Source organism: Phyllobates terribilis, unplaced genomic scaffold (genome assembly GCF_046119375.1).
Source record: "Phyllobates terribilis strain yellow unplaced genomic scaffold, ASM4611937v1 Scaffold_1__5_contigs__length_1240528914, whole genome shotgun sequence".
Classification (NCBI taxonomy): Eukaryota; Metazoa; Chordata; class Amphibia; order Anura; family Dendrobatidae; genus Phyllobates; species Phyllobates terribilis.
This window is the reverse complement of record NW_027362761.1, coordinates 426402451-426423369: the sequence shown is the minus strand read 5'-3', so window position 1 is coordinate 426423369 and position 20919 is coordinate 426402451. Positions and strand designations below refer to the sequence as shown.

Sequence of the window (20919 nt, the reverse complement as noted above, 5' to 3'; positions counted from 1 at the left end):
ATAGTCACTGTAGAAGGTACATACCTTATGGGAATAAAAGGGCTAGGAATAGGAGGAAGCCAATGTGGCTAAATAAGGAAGTCGAGAGGGCAATGAAAAACAAAAAAAGGGCTTTCGGTAAACTTAAACAAGAAGGCAGCGAGGAAGCGCTAATATCTTATAGGGAAAAAAACAAAATCTGTAAGAAACAAATAAGAATACCAAAGAGGAGACAGAGAGACTAATTGCCAAGGAAAGTAAAACGAATCCCAAACTGTTCTTTAACTATATAAACAGTAAAAGGATTAAAACTGATGGAGTTGGCCCATTGAAAAATAACCTGGGTAAAATCATAGAGGGCGATGAGGGTAAAGCAAACCTACTCAATAGCTTCTTCTCCACTGTTTTCACAAAAGAAAACAATTTATCGGAGGAAATGCAGAGTGATAAAGTAAACCCTCCGCTAAATATCACCCACCTAACCCAGGAGGAAGTTCAGAAACGCCTAAATAATATCAAAATAGACAAGTCACCAGGCCCAGATGGCATACACCCCCGGGTACTAAAATAATTAAGTAATGTGATAGACAGGCCGCTGTATCTTATATTCAAGCACTCATTATGGACAGGGACAGTCCCACTAGACTGGCGCCAAGCAAATGTGGTACCAATATTCAAAAAGGGGTCTAAAAGTGACCCTGGGAACTATAGACCAGTAAGCTTAATGTCTGTTGTGGGTAAATTGTTTGAAGGATTTCTTAGAGATGCTATTGTAGAATATCTTAATGATAATAACTGTCTAACTCCATATCAACATGGATTCATGAGGGATCGCTCCTGCCAAACAAACCTGATCGCCTTCTACGAGGAGGTGAGCTCACAGCTGGACCGGGGAGAGTCAGTGGATGTTGTATACCTTGACTTCTCCAAAGCGTTTGATACCGTGCCACACAAAAGGTTGGTATATAAAATGAGAATGCTTGGTCTGGGGGATAATGTGTGCAAGTGGGTAAATAGCTGGCTGAGTGATAGAAAGCAGAGGGTGGTTATCAATGGAGTAAGCTCAGGGTGTGTCAGGGTTACTAGCGGGGTGCCTCAAGGGTCTGTCTTGGGCCCTATATTATTTAATATATTTATTAATGATCTAGTGGAAGGGTTGCATAGTAAAATAGCTATATTTGCAGATGATACTAAACTTTGTAAAGTAGTTAATACAGATGAGGATAGGGCACAGCTGCAGGAGGATTTAGATAAATTGGGGAGTTGGGCCAAAAAATGGCAAATGGGGTTCAATGACGATAAATGTAAGGTCATGCACATGGGAAAGACAAACAGCAGTCACCCATACATATTAAATGGGAAACCGTTGGGGAAATCTGACACGGAGAAGGACCTGGGCGTCTTGGTTAATAGCAAATTAAATTGGAGTGCCCAGTGTCAGGTTGCAGCTGCGAAGGCAAATAGAGTCATGGCATGCATCAGAAGAGGAATAGGGGCATATGATGAGAACATTGTCCTTCCTCTGTATAAAGCGCTGGTAAGGAAGCACTTAGAATATTGTGCACAGTTCTGGGCTCCGGTGCTCAGGAAAGACATATTGGAGCTAGAGAGGGTACAAAGGAGGGCGACTAAGGTAATAAAGGGAATGGAGGGACTAGAATACCCAGAGAGGTTGTCAAAATTAGGCCTATTTACATTGGAAAAGAGAAGGCTTAGGGGAGACCTCATAAACATGTATAAATACATCAGGGGGCAGTACAGAGATCTCTCCCAAGACCTGTTTATACCAAGGATGGTGACAAAGACGAGGGGGCACACTATGCGTCTGGAGGAAAGGAGGTTCCTGCACCAGCATAGAAGGGGATTCTTTACGGTCAGAGCCGTGAGACTCTGGAACTCTCTGGGAGAGGAAGTGGTGATGTCCAACTCACTTAATGAGTTCAAGAGAGGCCTGGACGCCTTTCTTGAGAACAATAAAATTACATCTTATGCTTAGTTAATTAATCCAGGGATTTAATCTGACTGCCAGATTGGTGTCGGGAAGTGAATTTTTCCTCAATGATGTAAATTGGCCTATACCGCATGGTTTTTTGTTGCCTTCCCCTGGATCAACGCTGCGGAATAGCTGCAGTGCACAAGAAATAGGCTGAACTGGATGGACGCTTGTCTTTTTTCGGCCTTATAAACTATGTAACTATATAATTCCACCTGTGTTAATTCATAGCTTTGTTGCCTTCAGTGTGAATGTACAATTTTCATAGTCATGAAAATATAGAAAAATCTTTAAATGAGAAGGTGTGTCCAAACTTTTGGTCTGTACTATATATATATATATAATTTATATATTTATTTATATATATATATACATATATAAATAAAGAAAATGTGTGTAAGGGTATGTGCACACGATGCAGAAATGCTCAGGATATTTTCCTGAGCGTTTCTGCATCTCTCTGGCAGGAAAAAACGCATGCGGATTGTACATGCGGTTTCCTGCCAGGGACATGCGGAAATGAAGCGGTCTTCACTTTCATTTCCGCATGTGGGTTGACAAGCGCTTCCCAAGCGATTTTAGCATCACTTGGAAAGTGCTTGTCAACTTCACACTATATAAATCCATGCAACCGGCATGGATTTATATAGTGTGTGAATGTCAAAAAATAAAAAATAAATATATACTTTACCCTCTGATGGCCCCCGGTGTCCGGCTTCGCTCGGTCCCGGCTGCCGGCAGTGAAGACTTTAGGACCTTCCGACGTCAGCGTCACGTGACCCGTCACATGACAGCGAAGGTCCTTCTTCATTCAACCGCGAAGTGCGGGGAATCAAGCAGGAGCACTGCGCGGGCCGTCAGAAGGTGAGAATATATATATTTTTTATTTTATTCTTTTTTTTTTTATGGTACCTGGGTCTGGATGAGACTCTCCTCTCCTCCACACCCGGGTACCATCTGCACATTAGACCGCATGAAAAGCGCATCAACATATACAGTGATGCGGATTCCATGCGGTCTAACGCAAGTCAATGGCGGCAAAAGAGCAGCGTTTCCGCAAAATTAATTGACATGCTGCGGATTTTTGAGCGCAGCGTTTACGCTGCGGAAAAATCCGCATCATGGGCACAGCACATGCGGATTTCAATTGGGGAACATTGCTGCCCTTCTACCATGCGTTTTTCATGCGTTTCCGCGGCATTTACGCAACTGCAAAAACGCCGCGGAAACGCATGAAAAACGCATCGTGTGAACTCAGCCTAATTTAATTATATTAAATTAATATATTAAATTAATATGCTGGTGCACAAATGTGCTGTGGCCAATATACAAACATACATACATACATATACGTAAAAAATGTGAGGTATTAAGTAAACAATTTTTGATTGAAAAGGGTATAAGTGATCTAACCACACTAAGGTGTACCTAAAAGATGGACCCATGATATCTGAATTCACATCTTCATGTGCCAACCTAGCTAAAAATAATCTGTAAAAGAAATAAGATCTGGCTCAGGTCTAATTAAAACCTGTCTGGGAAAGATGAGTGGATGAGGATGCTAAGTCCAGGAGATCTCTGTGTAAATTAAAAGATCAGGCAAAAATATAAGAAACTTTGTAATATACCTTAAAAAACAAATCTGCTTCTTTCTCCACTAATGAGCCACTTATCCACCTTCCCCTGCCATTTGAACTACCTGACCACTTTGGAAAACAGCTCCAATACATCTAAGTCAAAGCAAGGTAGACTGCCACCACAGTGAGGTGTCAGGTTACACTTCCTATTATATTCTGTAGATGGAAGGGTGAAGAAGTACCAAGCTGCTCTCCGCACAATGAGGCACCGACTTGTGCTGCAGCTTTAAGAAAATGTTACGCCTCAAAAAAGTTTTGGATTCACAGCCACACAGCTTAGTACTGGTGTATAATATCCTCTATGCTATTATATATCATCTTCTATGCTGCTACTAGTTCTGACTATATGCTTTACAGAGAAAAAAGATCAGGAATCCCTTTTGTTCCTTTGTACTGTCTATAGGAGACATCATAGCAGCTAGTCTCCTTTCACTAGATCAGAGAAGATAGAAACTTAGAGACAGGGTCTACAAAGAGGAAAACTGGGGAAAACGGCATGAGGGAAGTCATATAATGGCCAGAAATGGTATTGTTCCTCATGTACAGACATATGAAAGCTTATTTTGAAAAGTTAATTGTAATGATGCACTTTAAATTCTATAGGGATGTATAGAACAAAAGCAATGTTCTTCATGATGAATATGTTGTGCAGTGTATGTCATTCAGACTCTAAAATTCTTTGAGGCCTGTAAAGTGGCAGTTCTGCTTACATACAGATGAGCCATTGTATTTCTTTGTAGCTGCTCTGCATACACAATGCAAAAGATCATTTCTGAACATTGAGATATCAAGTTTCTGTCAGATGAAATCAGCACTTCTCAGTGTAACCCAGCGTCTCTTCAGTCAAAGAACAGGAGGTAACATATTCTGCTACTGTCTTGTGCAGAAAGGGAATTTTGTTTGCTCTAAATAAATTAAATACACTCTAAGTGCACTTAGGTCTGAAGGATGGCTTCTCAAGCATCCTTGAAAACTGAGCTAGGTTTAGCAATGCTTTAGATTCTGTCCTACTTAGATTATAATTATATTATTGCAAATAAATCTGGCAACAGAAATGATGGCCAAAATTGTGGATTTTTTCTTTTTTCATTGTATCTTAATTTTTGTCTGGACATAGCATTATCAAAAATTACAACTATCATTCAACCATCCAGCTGGACATCCAATGGGTCATACTGTATATAGCCAATAAATTATACGTCTATAGCCACTTGACTGGAGCTGAGCAGCATTACCAGACAAAGCCCATGCATTGGGGTTTTCTCACCATCAATTTTCAAGATCTCTTGTGCCTCCTGAATTATTGCTTGCCAGTGGTGGGGTGGCAGGAGTTGTGCACTCTTGGCTTAACCAACAGGTTAGACCAGCAACATTTTCGCACTGCTGGCCCAAAGGGTGAGCTCTCCGATGCAGCAGAGGCAATTTTAACTTTGCAGAATCGGAGGAGCACAGGGACAGTGAAGCTGACTGGATCCAGCCAGCTTCAGAGCGACGCTTACAAGCTCTATTAGAAAGAGCCTGTAAGCGTTGTGCTCCTTGCATAAGAGACCAGCCACCACTGGCAGACTGCATTCGTGAGTAAATTGCAAAGTTGCTCATTTTTACAAGAACTTTGCAATTTTAACCAATTATGATTTTGAGGATAACCCTTTAAACATTTTTGCCCCACAAAGAATTTTGCAAGATCATTATATATGCAATACATTATAAAAAATCATATTACCTGATCTTCCACAACTTTTTGCAACTCCATGCTTGTCCGTGTGAAAAAATGTAACGGAGGAGTGAGAGTTGACCCTTCACTTAGAAGTTCTTGCCTGTTGAAATATGCATTTTCACAATAATTCATTAGCTACAGATGTACTGCATTTCCGCATATTATTTTTTTAGCACAATAGAAAGGAAAATATTATCTGTTTGCTTTTTAGGCTCTGTTCATAGTAATGTCGTCTGTCTCTTTTCAAACTTATGTACAATTGGGCTTGTCAGGTTTCTTTTTTGTTTCTGGCGTTTTGACAAGAAGAAAGCTGCAGACCGTGCTGTTTTTGCTGTCAAAAAAGTGCACACTCAACTGAAAAAGGAACTAAGCATCAGTAAGAAGAGATCGTTAGCCATGTTGGACGGCTTCCTGTCAAAAGACTATTGCTATTATTCAATTTTTTTTCTTCCTCCTTTATGTACGGCAAGCAAAAACCGCCACGTAAAAGTCTGATTAGGCTCTGTTCAGACTATCATTTATCTTCATTCTTTCGGGTCTCCATTGAGTTTTGACATCAAGTAAGTTGCAACACAAAAGGATCAAAGCTTAATAGACTCTACTATGGGCAGGGGCAGACCGGCAGTAGATTTTCTCAGCCTAGAGAATCGGGTCGATTATGCAGAGTGTGATCACAGTGTGATCAATTCTCTCAGATGAGGAGAATATGGAGAAAACATTCCTCCAGCTTCTCCATTCTCTAAGTGTGTGGAAATCAGATGTCATCCGACTGCAGTCTGAAGATTTCCACGGACTCATTGACTTGCATGGCTGAGTGTGATCCATATATAGGATCAAACTCAGGCATGCAGGAAAAAAAATCAGACATGTGCACGACGCCAAAGGCTAATATTGGTCCGCGTGTGATTAGATGTTTTGTTGGATAGCACTTGGACCGAAAATACACTCGTCTGCACCAGCCCTATAAGTCAGTAGGATCCATCATAATTTTTTAGGATCTCCCTCAAAGCTTTCATGGCTTTAAAAAGTAATAAACATGCAAGAGCCCATAATGCTAGTGTGAACAGAGCCTAAAACACATATATCAAACTCTGGCCCGCGGGGCAAGTATATTTGGTCCGCGACGCCAGACGCTTCCCTCCTGTATATTTAGCCCACGATAATATGTTTTGACCTAGATGCCAATACAGTTGAAAGCAATGATGGAGGAGGAAGCGTCAGCAGACACTCCCGCTCCCATCATTCCCCCTCTGTGTCTGAGCGTAGCGAGCGTGATAATGTAATTCCATTCGCCTGCTGTGCAGAGGATCTGAAAACACAAGAAGAGACCGGAGCAGCAGGGAATGGGCAGAGGTGAGTATTTTTTTATGTGGTGCCTATTATACTGTATGGAGCTCTATGTGGGGTGCATTATACCAGGGTTCCCCAACTCCAGTCCTCAAGGCCCACCAACAGGTCATGTTTTCAGGATTTCCTTAGTATTACACAGGTGATAATTGCATCACCTGCACAGCCAATAATTCCATCACCTGTGCAATACTAAGGAAATCCTGAAAACATGACCTGTTGGTGGGCCTTGAGGACTGGAGTTGGGGAACCCTGCATTATACTATATGGAGAACTATATTGTGCCCATTATACTGAACGGAGCACTATGTGGGGCCATTATACTGTATGGAGCACTATGTGGGGCCATTATACTGTATGGAATGCATTGTAGGGTCCCATTATACTGTATGAAGAAGGACTATGTGGGGCCCATTATACTGTATGGAGCACTTTGTGGGGAGTAAAGTAGAGTCATCATATCGTGTGTGTGGAGGGTACTGTGGAGGAATTCACTGGTGGGGAATCATACTGTGTTTGGGGGCACCTTTGTTGGCATAATTCTTTATCTGTACTATTCAAGGTTTTTATCCTTTGTTATTACATATTTAATTTAGGCCATTGGGCCAAAATCTTTTTACTGCTCTCATATAACATATTATATTATTCCAATATTTTATTCTATTAATTAAAATGTACTTTGTTCGGCGAACAACACCTTTATGTATGTTTCCATGTGAAAACGTTCATTATTATATTTCAAGAAAAACTTCCTCAATTCTAGACTTTTTTTTAATTAAATATCAAGTTGACCAGCGACTTTGTCCAAGTTTTTAATTTTGGCTCAAGGTGTATTTGAGTTTGACATCCCTGTCCTAAAACCAATCCTAATTAAATGGGGATGCCAATGGGAGTTATTTTTTTGTGTCCTATTAGGCACAGATGGATTATTTTTATTAGACTAGTCATTTAATCAAATAGGTATTAGATCAATTTACTTTATTTAATGTTATTCTTGAAAAACTTTGAATGCCATTACATGACAGTCTTTGATAAGATAGAGATGACACTTATAAAACCCATGAACTGGTAAATCAGTTTACTGTCTGTCGACAAGATCATGTTTAATTGCGGTTCTGCTGTTCTCGTTTGCTGGTTGTCACCAACTTGTGAAGCGACTCCACATCTAATAGTTCTCGTCAATGTCTGGCATAACAAGCAGTTTCTTGTCCTTTTCTTGCATGCATAATGCAGTGTACAGTTAATGTAAGATCATAGTAGCTATGACCAAGGAGAAAACAAAAATATAATTTCCCTGGAGAAATCAGTACAAACCACAGATACTGACAAAAATATGCCCGCTTTCCAGCTGAATGAGATATTATTGTATATGTAAGACAGAAGTACACAGTTCTATTCATTATAGTCATTTAATGATTTGATGCATATTTAATGTAAATGCAGTAGCCATGTAATGTTTAGTAATAAGGAAAATATGATATTTAATTTGAATAAAAATACTAGATTTTCCCAGTACAGTTTATCTTGTGCAAGCTAAATAAAATGTTATGCTTTTATTACATGCAGCAGTTTTCCAGCTCACATTATCAGAGTTTTTATAAACAAGCATGTCATAGGGAAAACCATAGGTGCAACTACTGCCATAGCAAATGCATCAGGACATCAAAGCAGAAAGCAGCTGATCCGGGGAGAAACATGATTCATTATTGTCTTCTATTGCCTATATCTTCTATGTGAGTTCCCCTTTAATATTACGGTATTTATAGCAGGTACTGTATGCGGGCATCTGGAGATGACACTGTTAATGTACTTGATAATATCAATTATTAACACTCAAAGAAAACATAAATGATATGGGGGCTAGCTCAGGTACACAAATGATCAGTCAGCAGGTCACCTTCACACGTTGCTCTGGTCTTGTGCCAACGATACAGGACAAGACCAGAAGTCAAGCTGCCAAGATCAAGGACGGAGTGGCTACCTGAAAATGGGGGAATCGAGTCTAATTTAGCTTACTCATTAAAGGACATTTTTATGCATATTTAGGGCACAGTTTGAACAGATTTACTGTGTATATACAAGCAAATACAGAGGTTACAATTGAAATAGTAGAACAAATGTTCACAATTGATAGCCTATAAAGAATCACTACAACAGTAGCCTGCCACTAAGACAAGGCACAAATCTGCACATTTTCTGGGATCACATTCAGGTTCATTATAATATTATATTAATGAGCAATTATGCTAATTCCCACTAACAATGCAGAATTCTGACATGAATGTGTAAAATGCATTGTGACAACTAGAAGAACATAATGGCTCTTGTTCAAATAAGAAATTCAATCAAGCTCCCTTCTTAGTATCTAATTTTTTTTCCTTGTATTCTGGTTTCTCCTGTGCTTCACCTTATCCAGGAGAGCTGACACTGTACAAACTTAGTGAAACAAAGTTTCTAAAGGAAAATACAAGTAAAATGTGCCATGCTGATTGTTTTTTCCTCTGAATATGGCATGAACCAAAACATTTCGGAAACAGAAGCAAGGGCCCCCCACCATTATAAAAAAAAACAAAAAACAATCACCTGCTTCTAACTCCAATGTTACATCCCTAACTGGACCTGCCCCAGCATTGTCTGTTTTTGTCACCATGTGCCATTGTATTCACTTTGGCTGCAGAGCTGGTGACTGACGAGATGTTATTGTTAATATCACTGGATGGTGCAGGCGCTGTACTACAAGGGAAACTGGTGGGGCTGCTGGGACCTATGGTGCCACCCAGCCAGCCAGAATGGGTGTGTATGCTGCCCAGCAGCTCAGCTGGTGTAATCTGCAATCTTGCTGTTGCAAATGGTGCAGTACCACCCCCTACTTAAAATGCCAGATTACTGCAGGTAATTGTCAGTTAATGTGCTTGGTTTACTACCTGTACTCTGTTGCTAGTCTTCTCTTGTACTCATTCTATTCTTAACCTGGCCTGCAACCTTGACTAGATTTGTCACCACGATTTGTCACCACCTGATCTGACCTTAGCCTGTCTGACTTTTGCTTTCGACTAACCTAATGGCATCCGACTCTATTCTTTTGACTATAGTATTCCATTCTGATTCTATCCCTGGTCCAGATCCCTGTGTAGGGATTAAAAGGTGAAGACTTGGGTTCTTCTTGGATCTCCTGCTTGGAGGGGCTAGCACAGAGTCAGCCTGAGACAGCAATTATGAGCTGATGAAAGATTTTATGCTTTATTTATGAATTCTGTGAGATGCTACTTGAAGTTCCTCATATTTTTACTTCAAATATTCAGGTTTATTAACATTTTTTAATTGACCGACAGGGCTGTTGTTGTCCAATAATAAAATTAATTATCAAAAATACAAATTGACTAATAATTGTGCACACAGTATTTATTGGAGAAATAATGTACTAGATATATTAAATAATACCCACCAAATATATTTCTTTGTCAGATAAATTCCAATTCTTTTATGCCGTTGAAGAATTTATGGTATGGTAGTGTCAATTTTAATTACCATAATGTGTATTGTTAATGTGCTTTAGGTTTGCTTCACCTTTCAGCTTTTTCTTGATTTCAGAAAATGAAGGCCAAAGTTTCTTGTTGCATGTGTAACCTTCATTGGTTACCCTTGCGGCAAAAAACTGTGAGAAGCACTGATGTGCGAGCGTGCTTGCCATTGCTCGATACTCGATAAAGCATTGGGGTGCTCGGGTACGCTCATTACTCAATCGAGTATCGCGGGTGCTAGAAAGCCATGCTTGAATCCCCACCTGCATGTTTCGTGCCTGTTAGACAGCCAATGAACATGTGAGGATTGCCCACCATACACAATAATGCCGTAGGTATGTTGGCTACTGGCGTTACTGGGATTGGCTGGCTGCACTGCATCATAGGGTCTTATATAAGACCCAGGGACGTGATGCTCAGCACACTCTCCTCTGAAAGCAGTTCAGGGAAAGTTGTTATAGGAGGGAGAGCATATTTTAGAGCAGGCATATAGGCAAGGTTTAATATTGCTATTGCAGTACTAGTATTCTGCTGCTGCACCATTAAAATAAAAAACCTTTTCAGGGCTACATACTGTCCTTTCTCTAGTAAAAGTGCTGTTACCTGCATTCAGTGTAAGGAAAGCTGGTGGAAGAGGGATAGTTTTGGATTAGAGGCATATAGGCAGGGTATATTATTGCTATTGCAGTCCATGTATACCACTGCTGCACCATTAAAAGAAAAGTCCTTTTCAGGGCTACATATTTTCTTTTCCCTATTAATACCAGAAAGTTTGCAAACAAATATACCTAATTTAAAATGCGCAAGGTGTGTGGTAAAATGGGGAAGTGGACATGCTGCTGATGAAGCTTGCAGAGGCCAAGGCCTTGGGCCAGGTGAAACTGTACCTGCTGTGGGAGCACAGTAAACACGATCATCCACGAGACCTAGCTTCCTGACCCACTTTGTGGGGGGGGCCACGGACACTACTCTTGAAGCCAGAAGAGTGCGAACAGGTGGTCAGCTAGATGGCAGATAATGCTTCCAGTATGTTTCCCACCACCACCCTGTCTTCCACACGGTCCTGTCTCACTAGACAAGAGTCTGCACCACATAATCCTCACCCTGATCCTCCTTCTTCCCACAATGGCGAGTCCCAGGAGATAATTGATCCTACACTCAGACACTCCGAGTAGCTCTTTACATTTCCATTTATTGATTCTGGCCTCTCTCCTTGCAATTTTCAAGAGGGACAAGAGGATATTGTGTGTAGTGATGCCCAAATATTTGAGCAGCAACGGTCAGAAGAAAATGATGGTGGGTATTGGCAATTAGTGTCTCAAGAGGTAGATGACGATGAGACACAGGTGATGGTGTTTCATAGTGATGAGCAAGCATGCTCGCTACTGCTCGGTGCTCGCCCGAGCATCTCACTGCTCGAGATGCTCGGCGCTTGCTGAGAATTTCCAGGGTTGCTCGGCGGGAGCTCGGGTCTCCTCCCTGCATGACTGGCCCTCTTTACAGAGCCAATGAACATGCAGGGATTGCCTGCCACTCACTGTAATGCCGTAGCCATGTTGTTTGTGGCATTACAGTGATTGGCTGGCCGCACAGCGTCATCAGGTCTATATCAGACCTGGCACCGCCATGGTCATCACAGTCACTCCAGAATCAAATAGTGTAGGAAGAGATGCTGCTGAGCTAGGGAGAGATTTGCTTGTTTCTAGTTAGTGTAGGTATACCAAACTATATTAGAGACACATTTCCATCTCAACAAACTGTCCTTCTGAGCACTAATCCATCTGCAGAGATATCAGGCAGGCAGTGTATTTAGGCAGGCAGGCAGGGTATATAGCAGACTGCAGCGCACATAGCACAAGAGGCTTCATTCCAGTTTTGTCTGCTGCTGCTGTTAGATATTTCTAGAAATAGGCTGAGGTCTCAGGGGCCAGGAATAATTATTTTTTTTTATCTTAATCCTCATTATTTGCTTAAAAAGCAATCCAGAGAACACCGTTGTTCTGCACCATTTGCTTGTTGGCACTGTAGAATACAGCCAGGTCCTTTCCATATTACAGCGCTAAAAATCCAGCTATTTAAAACTGTGTTTTCTACGTCACACGGATCACATATAATGGCGCTGAAAATACTGCCATTTTTGGCCTCCATTAAAATTTGTTTCAGTGTATCAGTAAAGCAATTGACACCAGTTTACTGTTCAAAATAGTTACCTATAGGCCAGGTATTTAATACTGCGTTTTTTCCGTCACACGGATCACATATACGTTTTTAGAAAATACTGCCATTTCTGGCCTCCATTAAACATGTTTTCAGTGTGTCAGTGAAGCAATTGACACCAGTTTGCTGTTCAAAATAGTTACCTACAGGCCAACTATTTAAAACTGTGTTTTCTCCGTAACACGGATCACATATACGTTTTCAGAAAATACTGCCATTTCTGGCCTCCATTAAAAAAAATTTTCAGTGTGTCACTGAAGCAATTGACACCAGTTTGCTGTTCAAAATAGTTACCTACAGGACAGGTATTTAAAACTGTGTTTTCTCCGTCACACGGATCACATATATGTTTTCAGAAAATACTGCCATTTCAGGCCTCCATTAAAAAAAAAATTCAGTGTGTCAGTGAAGCAATTGACACCAGTTTGCTGTTCAAAATAGTTAACTACAGGCCAGCTATTTAAAACTGTGTTTTCTCCGTTACACGGATCACATATACGGTGTCAGAAAATACTGCCATTTCTGGCCTCCATTAAAAAAAAATTTCAGTGTGTCAGTGAAGCAATTGACACCAGTTTGCTGTTCAAAATAGTTACCTACAGGCCAGCTATTTAAAACTGTGTTTTCTTCATCACACGGATCACATACACGTTTTCAGAAAATACTGCCATTTCTGGCAGAGTGCGGAAGTGGAAGAGGAGGTGGTGGATGATATAGTAACTGACCCAACCTGTCAGAGCAGCACACAGAGGGAGGGAGGCAGAGCACCCCAACAGGCAAGCAACCGTTCCCCGTAACACCAACACAAAGGAAGTTGCCAGTACAACTGTAAGGTCTTCCCGAGTCTGGTTGTTTTTAAAAGACTCTGCCGATAACCCCAAAAAGGCCATTTGCACCACCTGCCAGGCCAGCATCAGCAGGGGTGGCAAAACTACCAGCCTGACCACCACCAGCATGATCAGGCACATGGCAGCAAAGCACCCGACTTTGTGGGCTGAACCCCAGGGTCCAGGAACAGTGTCTGCGGGTGGCACAACTGTTCTTCCGCTGTTGTGCATGCAAGCCAAACCCCTGTCCATGGTGCATGCGAAGATGCCTCCTGACCTGCACCTGTCATAACACACTCTCAAGTAGCAGCATCAAGAAGGACGTCCATGTCCTTGTCCCAGCTTGTCCCCTTGTTCAGTTGTCCATACCTCAGTCCTTGGAACGCAAGTGTAAATATGCAGCCAATGCCCCACAGGCCTCACTACTAAATTCCCACATTTTGCAACTGCTTGCGCTAGACTGTTGCTTTTTAGGCTCATGGAGATGGAAGCATTCCGCAACCTGATGGCGGCGGCCATTCCTCGGTACTCGGTCCCCAGCCGCCACTATTTCTCCCAGTGTGGCGTCCCCGCATTACACAAGCACGAGTCCCAAAACATTAGCCGTGCCCTCAACAACGCAGTTACCGGGAAAGTCCACCTAACCACGGACACGTGGACAAGTACTTGTGGGTTGGGCCGGTACATCTCGCTGACGGCACACTGGGTTAACATAGTGGAAGCCGGAACCCAGTCAGACCTTGGGACGGAACACCTCATCCTCCTCAGCCTCCACCTCTCCTCTTCAGCCTCCATTTCCGAAAGGACCACATCAGTCACAAGCTGTAAGCACTGCAGCACTGCCTCGGCCAAGCGGCAGCAGGCAGTGTTGAAGCTAATATGCTTAGGTGACAAACCGCACAATGCTGAAGAGTTGTGGACAGCTCTGAAAGAGCAGGCAGATCTGTGGCGCACACCGCTGAACTTACAGCCAGGCATGGTCGTGTGTGACAATGGCTGGAACCTGGTGGCGGCTCTCAGGCAAGGCGAGCTCACACACGTACCATGCCTGGCCCATGTGCTTAACCTCGTGGTTCAGCGATTTCTAAAATCCTACCCGGAGCTGCCAGATCTACTTGTCAAAGTACGCCGCCTGTGTGCCCATTTTAGACAGTCAGCTACAGCTTCCGCCGCCCTTGCCATGCTTCAGCAGCGTTTGCAGCTTCCGGCTCACAGACTAGTGTGTGATGTCCCCACGCATTGGAACTCTACACTGCAGATGTTGGGAAGGATTTGTAAGCAGAAGAGGGCAGTTGTTGAGTACCAGCATCAACAAGGCTGTCGGTATTCAGTTCAGACTCCACACATAAGACCTCAGGAGTGGACGTGGATGTCAGACATATGTACCATCCTCCAAAACTTTGAGGACTCCACCAAGATGGTGAGCGGCGATGACGCCATAATTAGCGTCACCATCCTGCTTCTCTGTCTAATGAAACGCTCTCTGCCCACGATCAAAGAGGATGCATTGCAGGCGGAGCACGATGAGATGGAGCAAGGAACCATACAGGGTGATTACACACAGCCCAGCCTCACCTCACCCCAAAGTGGATTGGGTGACAATGAGGAAGAGGAGGAGGAGGAAGAACAAGAGCTAGTTTCATGCGCTATAGACGGTACTACCTGCACAACTGTCATACTGTCTGTTCAGCGTGGATGGCCTGAGGACAGAGAGGAGGAGGAGGAGAGCATTGTCACTCGTCCTCATGGTGAGGACACGGATATCTTGCCTGTTAGCAGTCTGGCATGCATGGCTGAGTTTATGTTACGCTGCCTTTCCCATGACCCTCGCGTTCTCAAAATTTTGGAAGACAGTCATTACTGGTTGGTGACACTTCTAGACCCACTCTACAAGGAGAACTTTATATCTCTTATTCCTGAGGTGGACAGGTCTACAAAAATGGGGCAGTTGCGGAACTATTAAAAAAATTTGCATTTGAAAATGCTGGCGGCAGAGGTCATAGTTCATTGGACAACCAAGGACTACAGGCGAGAGAGACACAACTCCAATCCAGCAGAGGCAGGGGAACACTATCAAAGTTCTGGGAGAATTTTCTCAGCCCCTCCCATCGCACAAGCCCTGAGGCGCGGGGTACTCTCACAAGGAGTACAAAGTTTGGGCAGATGCTGAGGGAGTACATCCTCCGTGATTCCTCTGTGCCTTATAATTATTGGGTATCCAAGGTGGATACGTGGAATGAACTGGCTCTCTACACCTTGGAGGTCCTGGCCTGCCCTGCCGCCAGCATTTTATCAGAGCGGGTTTTTGGTGCCACTGGTGGAATTATAACTGATAAGTGCATCCGCCTGTCAACTGAAAATGCTGACAGGCTGACTCTTATAAAAATGAACAAGGGCAGGATTGGGCCAGACTTCTCAACACCACCGAATGATAGCAGCGTAACAAACTCAAATCCAGTGTCTTTTCTTGGGAGGTGTATTCCCATGCACCTTTTCACACCCACACATGGGTATACGCTTCCTGATTTTGGCTATTTGCTCTTGTCCTCCTCCTTCTCCTCATCCTCCACCACCATATCACAAGTATCACCAGGGTGACCGTGGTCCGTGATGAAACACCCACATAATTTTTTTAAAGGGTGTTTATTAGTGTTGAGCGAGCACTAAAATGCTCGGGTGCTCGAAGCTCGGGCCGAGCTCACCGTGATACTCGGGTGCTCGACCCGAGCAACGAGCCCAATGTTAGTCTATGGGAGACCCGATCATTTTTGCGGCGGCACACCCGGCAGTCTGTAGAAAGCCTAAAAAGTGCCCAAAACGATAGTGACAGTGCTCAAATGACATGGGGACAGCATGGGGATCGCCCCAGGAAGTATTTCTGACCCCCAGGTCACTGCTGTCAACAACGTGGTCAGAGGTATTAAGCCACTTTTACGGGCTCGCAATAAAACGTTCAAAAACGAAACTGAAACTGTTTTCCTGTGAAATATGTTAAGGAACATCCTTTCCAGGATAAAGACTTGTGTATAAGGTAACATAAATAACCAAAAACAAAAATACTCCTCCACGCCTTGGGCTATGTTCACAAGTAGCATTTTTTATGCGTTTTTGCATTTTTGTATTGCTTTCAACTGTGACAAATGCATTCACCGGGAAATGTCATTTTAACATTTTACAACCTTATCTGGCCATATGCTGTGTGACACATGCATACAAGACATGGGAACAGCATGGGGAAGACCCCTGGAAGCATCTCTGACTCCCAGGTCACTGCCTAAAAGTGTGCCCATCAGAAGTGATTCTTGCCGCATCAGAAGATGCAGACTTGCAACTATCCCCGTGCAAGTCCTTGTCCCAGGGCAGTGTTCAATTTTACCTCCCCCATTCCTTGTCCCAGGGCAGTGTTCAATTTTACCTCCCCCATTCCTTGCAATGCAAGCGCAAATGTGCAGCCAACCACCAACCCACCCGCAGGCTGCAATACTATACTGCTAGCTTGCACTTGAAATGGGGCCTTTTACTTTTGAGGAGGCCGAAGCTGCCCACTACCTCATGGCTGCATCGGCGGCGAGGTCTCCATACTCAGTCCCCAGCCACCACTATTTGTCCCGGGAACCTTCCCCACACTTTTCTTAGCCTGGCCTGCTTTAGGGCAGCTTTGGACGAGCCCACCAGACAACCAGAGACTCCTCCGGTGGGCCCTGGCTTCTCCATCAGGGGAGTTCAGAGTGCCAAGGTGAGGAGCATGATGATGACGATAGAAGTTAGCATCTGGTTTGTTTTCTTGGAAAGCAAGCGTAAGTGTGCAGCCTGCCACCCACTCACCCCCAGGCTGCAATACCATACTGCTAGCTTGCACTTGAAATGGGGCCTTTTAGTTTGGAGGAGGCCGAAACTGGCCACTACCTCATAGCTGCTTCGGCAGCGAGGTCTCCATACTCAGTCCCCAGCCGCCGCTATTTGTCCCGGTAACCTTCCCCACACTTTTCTTAGCCTGGCATGCTTTAGGGCAGCATTGGACGAGCCCACCAGATAACCAGACTACTCCGGTGGGCCCTGGCTTCTCCATCAGGGGAGTTGAGAGTGCCAAGGTGAACAGCATGATGATGATGATAGAAGTTAGCATCTGCTTTGTTTTCTTGGAATGCAAGCGTAAGTGTTCAGCCTGCCACCCACCCACCCCCAGGCTGCAATGCCATACTGCTAGCTTGCTTGCACTTGAAATGAGGCCTTTTAGGCTTGTGGGGGCAGACGCCAGCCACCATGTCATGGCTGCGTCGGCGGCCTGGTATCCATACTCAGTCCCCAGCCGCCCGGTGGCCGGGTGTCCACACTCGGTCCCCAGCCACCAGGGGGCGGCCGGGTGTCCATACTCAGTCCCCAGCCACCCCTATTTGTCCGGGTGCGCCTTATACACAAGTCCGCATACCAAAACATTACCTGTGCCCTCCCCAGTGCATTTAGTGGGAAGGACAGCCTATTCCGCTGTAGTGTGTGCACACCAACCCCCTGTTCATGGCACATGCAAAGATGCCTCCCGTCCTGCACCTGTCGTTGCAGACTTGCAACTATCCCCGTTCAAGTCCTTGTCCCAGGGCAGTGTTCAATTGTACCTCCCCCATTCCTTGCAATGCAAGCACAAGTATGCAGCCTGCCACCCACCCACCCCCCGGCAGCAATACCATACTGCTTGCTTTCTTGCAATTGAAATTGGGCCTTTTAGGCATGTGGAGGCGGAATCTGGCCACCACGTCATGGCTGCATCGGCGGCCTGGTATCCATACTCAGTCCCCAGCCGCCCGGCGGCCTGGTGTCCACGCTTGGTCCCCAGCCACCAGGGTGCGGCCGGGTGTCCATACTCGGTCCCCAGCCGCCCCGTGGCCGGGTGCCCACACACGGTCCACAGCCGCCTGGGGGCGGCCGGGTGTCCATAAACGTTCCCCAGCCGCCCCTATTTGTCCCGGTGCGCCTTATACACAAGCGTGCATACCAAAACATTACCTGTGCCCTCCCAAGTGCATTTAGTGGGAAGGACAGCCTAACCACAAACACTTGGACAAGTGAATGGGGCCAGGGATGGTCCATCTCACTGACGCCTTCACACTGGGTTAATATTGTGGAAGCCGGGACACAGTTGGACACTGGGATGCAACACATCCTCCAGACATAGAGGATTGCGGGTTCTGGGTCAATCAAGCTTCAACTCAATATCAGGCCAGCCAACCACACGTCTTGTAGGATATGTTTCTGTACCAAAAGGAGCGGTTCGTCTACACAGTTATAGGGCATACAGTGAGTGCAATGCCTACCAAACATTTTGAGGTACTCCAATGCCCCTTGGAAGAGACATGGAGGTCAGATGGCCTTAACTAAACCGTTTTTTCCATTTATAGCAACTGGGTCTCCTGTACACTGTCGGCTTAAGCAGTGAATGGAAGGCTTTCCAAAAATTATGAGGAACTGCAATTCCCCTTGAAACAGACGTGGATTACAGCGTACTAAAAACTTTCTACCTATTATTGGGGAGTGGGTCTCCCTTAGTGTTCGCCTATGCATTGAAAAGCAAAAGCTGACTAAAATTAGGAGGAAATGCAAGAGTCGTGGAGTTTAGAGGTAATTAAAAACAACATTTCAATGCACCTTGGAAGAGCTGTGGAGTTCAGAGTGGTTTAACAAGATGGTTTTAATGCCCCTTGGAAGAGACGTGGAGTTCAGAGTGGTTTAACAAGACGGTTTTAATGCCCCTTGGAAGAGACGAGGAGGTCCCAGTGGAATAAGAAGACAATATCAATGCCCCTTGGAAGAGTGGTGGAGGTCGCAGTGAAATTGTTATGAACTGCTACAAGCGCTAAGGAAAGATAGGAAAACTGTCCCTACAATAGAACTAAGTTGATTCTCTACGATGCAGCGGGGGACCTGTTCCTTGTGAACAGACCCGCCTAAGTCCTCGGCTAGTCTGAACGCAGACCTATAGAAATAAGGGAGGGGTCCCTACAAGAACTAAGGACTGGGATATAGTTGGACACCTCCTAGCAGAAATTGTAGCAGAGAAAAGACAAACTAACAAACAGAAGTACTAGTGGTCAAAAGACCAAGCAAACTACAGAATAAGGTACAAGGCACCTGGCTAGCTTAAGAGTAAAAGTAACACTGAAGTCCAGCAAGGCCAGGAGGGCGGAGCTGGATTAAATAGGCAAAAAGTCATGTGAACAGCAAAATAGAAAAAACTAACAGGAGGGTTCTAACAGTACTCCCTCTTCTATGAGGATCCTCTGGATCCTCCAGGCCCAGGTCTATCCGGAAACCTCCTGCGAAATGCTCCGACAAGTCTAGGAGCAGAGAAATCATCCGCCCTTACCCAGGAGTTATCCTCGGGACCGAAACCTTTCCAAGCGACGAGATACTGCAATCTCCCTCTATGCCATCTAGAATTAAGAATGCGAGAAATTTCATATTCACCATCTTCCTCCACAGGAGGAACAGAGACAGAGATCAGCTTTTTTCAATAAGGAAACATGAAACACCGGATTAATCTTCCAGGAGGTAGGAACCTCCAACCTAACAGCAGATTGGTTAACTACCTGAAGCACCTTAAACAGACCCACAAACTTCGGGCCCAATTTCTTAGAAGGAAAACCATGTCACCAACAGTAAACAAAACCTCTTGACGTTTCCTGTCAAAGTACCTCTTGGATTTTTTGTTAGCCTCTTGAAGGTTACGACGTACATCAGTCCAAACTCTCTCCAAATCACTGGAAAAATTCTCCTCCTCCGGCACAGCCGATACCAATTTGGAGAATGACCCAAACGACGGATGTCTCCCAGTACAACAAAAAAAAGGAGAACACCCAGCAGAAGAGGATGTATGATTGTTAAGAGCAAATTCAGCCAGTGGCAGAAACTCAGACCACCCCTCTTGATTGTCTGCCACAAAACAACGCAAAAACTGTTCAACATCCTGGTTCTTTCTTTCTGTCTGTCCATTAGACTCAGGATGATAACCAGATGAAAATGACAAATGGACTCCCAACCTGTCACAAAAGGCACGCCAAAAACGAGCCACGAACTGAGGTCCCCTATCGGAAACAATGTCGGTAGGAACGCCATGGAGCCTGACAATTTCTTTAACAAAAGCCTTAGCGAGTGTCTTGGCGCAGGGCAGTTTAATGAAGGGAACCAAGTGACACATCTTGCTAAAACGGTCCACGACCACCCAGATAACAGTGAAACCCTCAGAGGCAGGAAGGTCAGTAATAAAATCCATAGCAAGATGCGTCCAAGGAGCACTAGGAACCTCCAGAGGGCAAAGCAACCCCGCAGCAGGAGCCTGTGAAGACTTAGATCCAGCACACACAGTACATTGACGCACCCACTTAATGACTTCCTTCTGCCACCCAGGCCACCAAAAACTGCGACCTACAAGTCTCTTAGTCTCCGAAATTCCTGGATGCCCTGCCAACCGAGACTCATGACACTCCACAAACAAATCTCTCCTAAAGTTCCTAGGCACAAACAACCTCCCATGGGGAGTGTTAGATGGGGCATCCTCCTGGGCTTTCAGAATCCCATCTTCCAAAACGGAGTCCAATGCTGCTATCACAACACCTTCCTGTAAAATGCTCTCCTCCTCCTCGGTACCAACCATGGGAGAAAAACTGCGAGATAAAGCATCAGCTTTAAC

General features: G+C 44.4%; 1 protein-coding gene across 2 annotated transcripts in view; it reads right to left on the bottom strand.

The window, feature by feature from the left end:
- Window positions 1-20919, bottom strand: part of TMEM232 (transmembrane protein 232) — a 499207-nt gene that overhangs the window by 21912 nt on the left and 456376 nt on the right. For both annotated transcript variants that reach the window (XM_073677464.1, XM_073677474.1), the window contains exon 13: window positions 5333-5426. In XM_073677464.1, the coding sequence (XP_073533565.1) occupies window positions 5333-5426 (94 nt within the window). The remainder of the gene's footprint in view (window positions 1-5332; window positions 5427-20919) is intronic.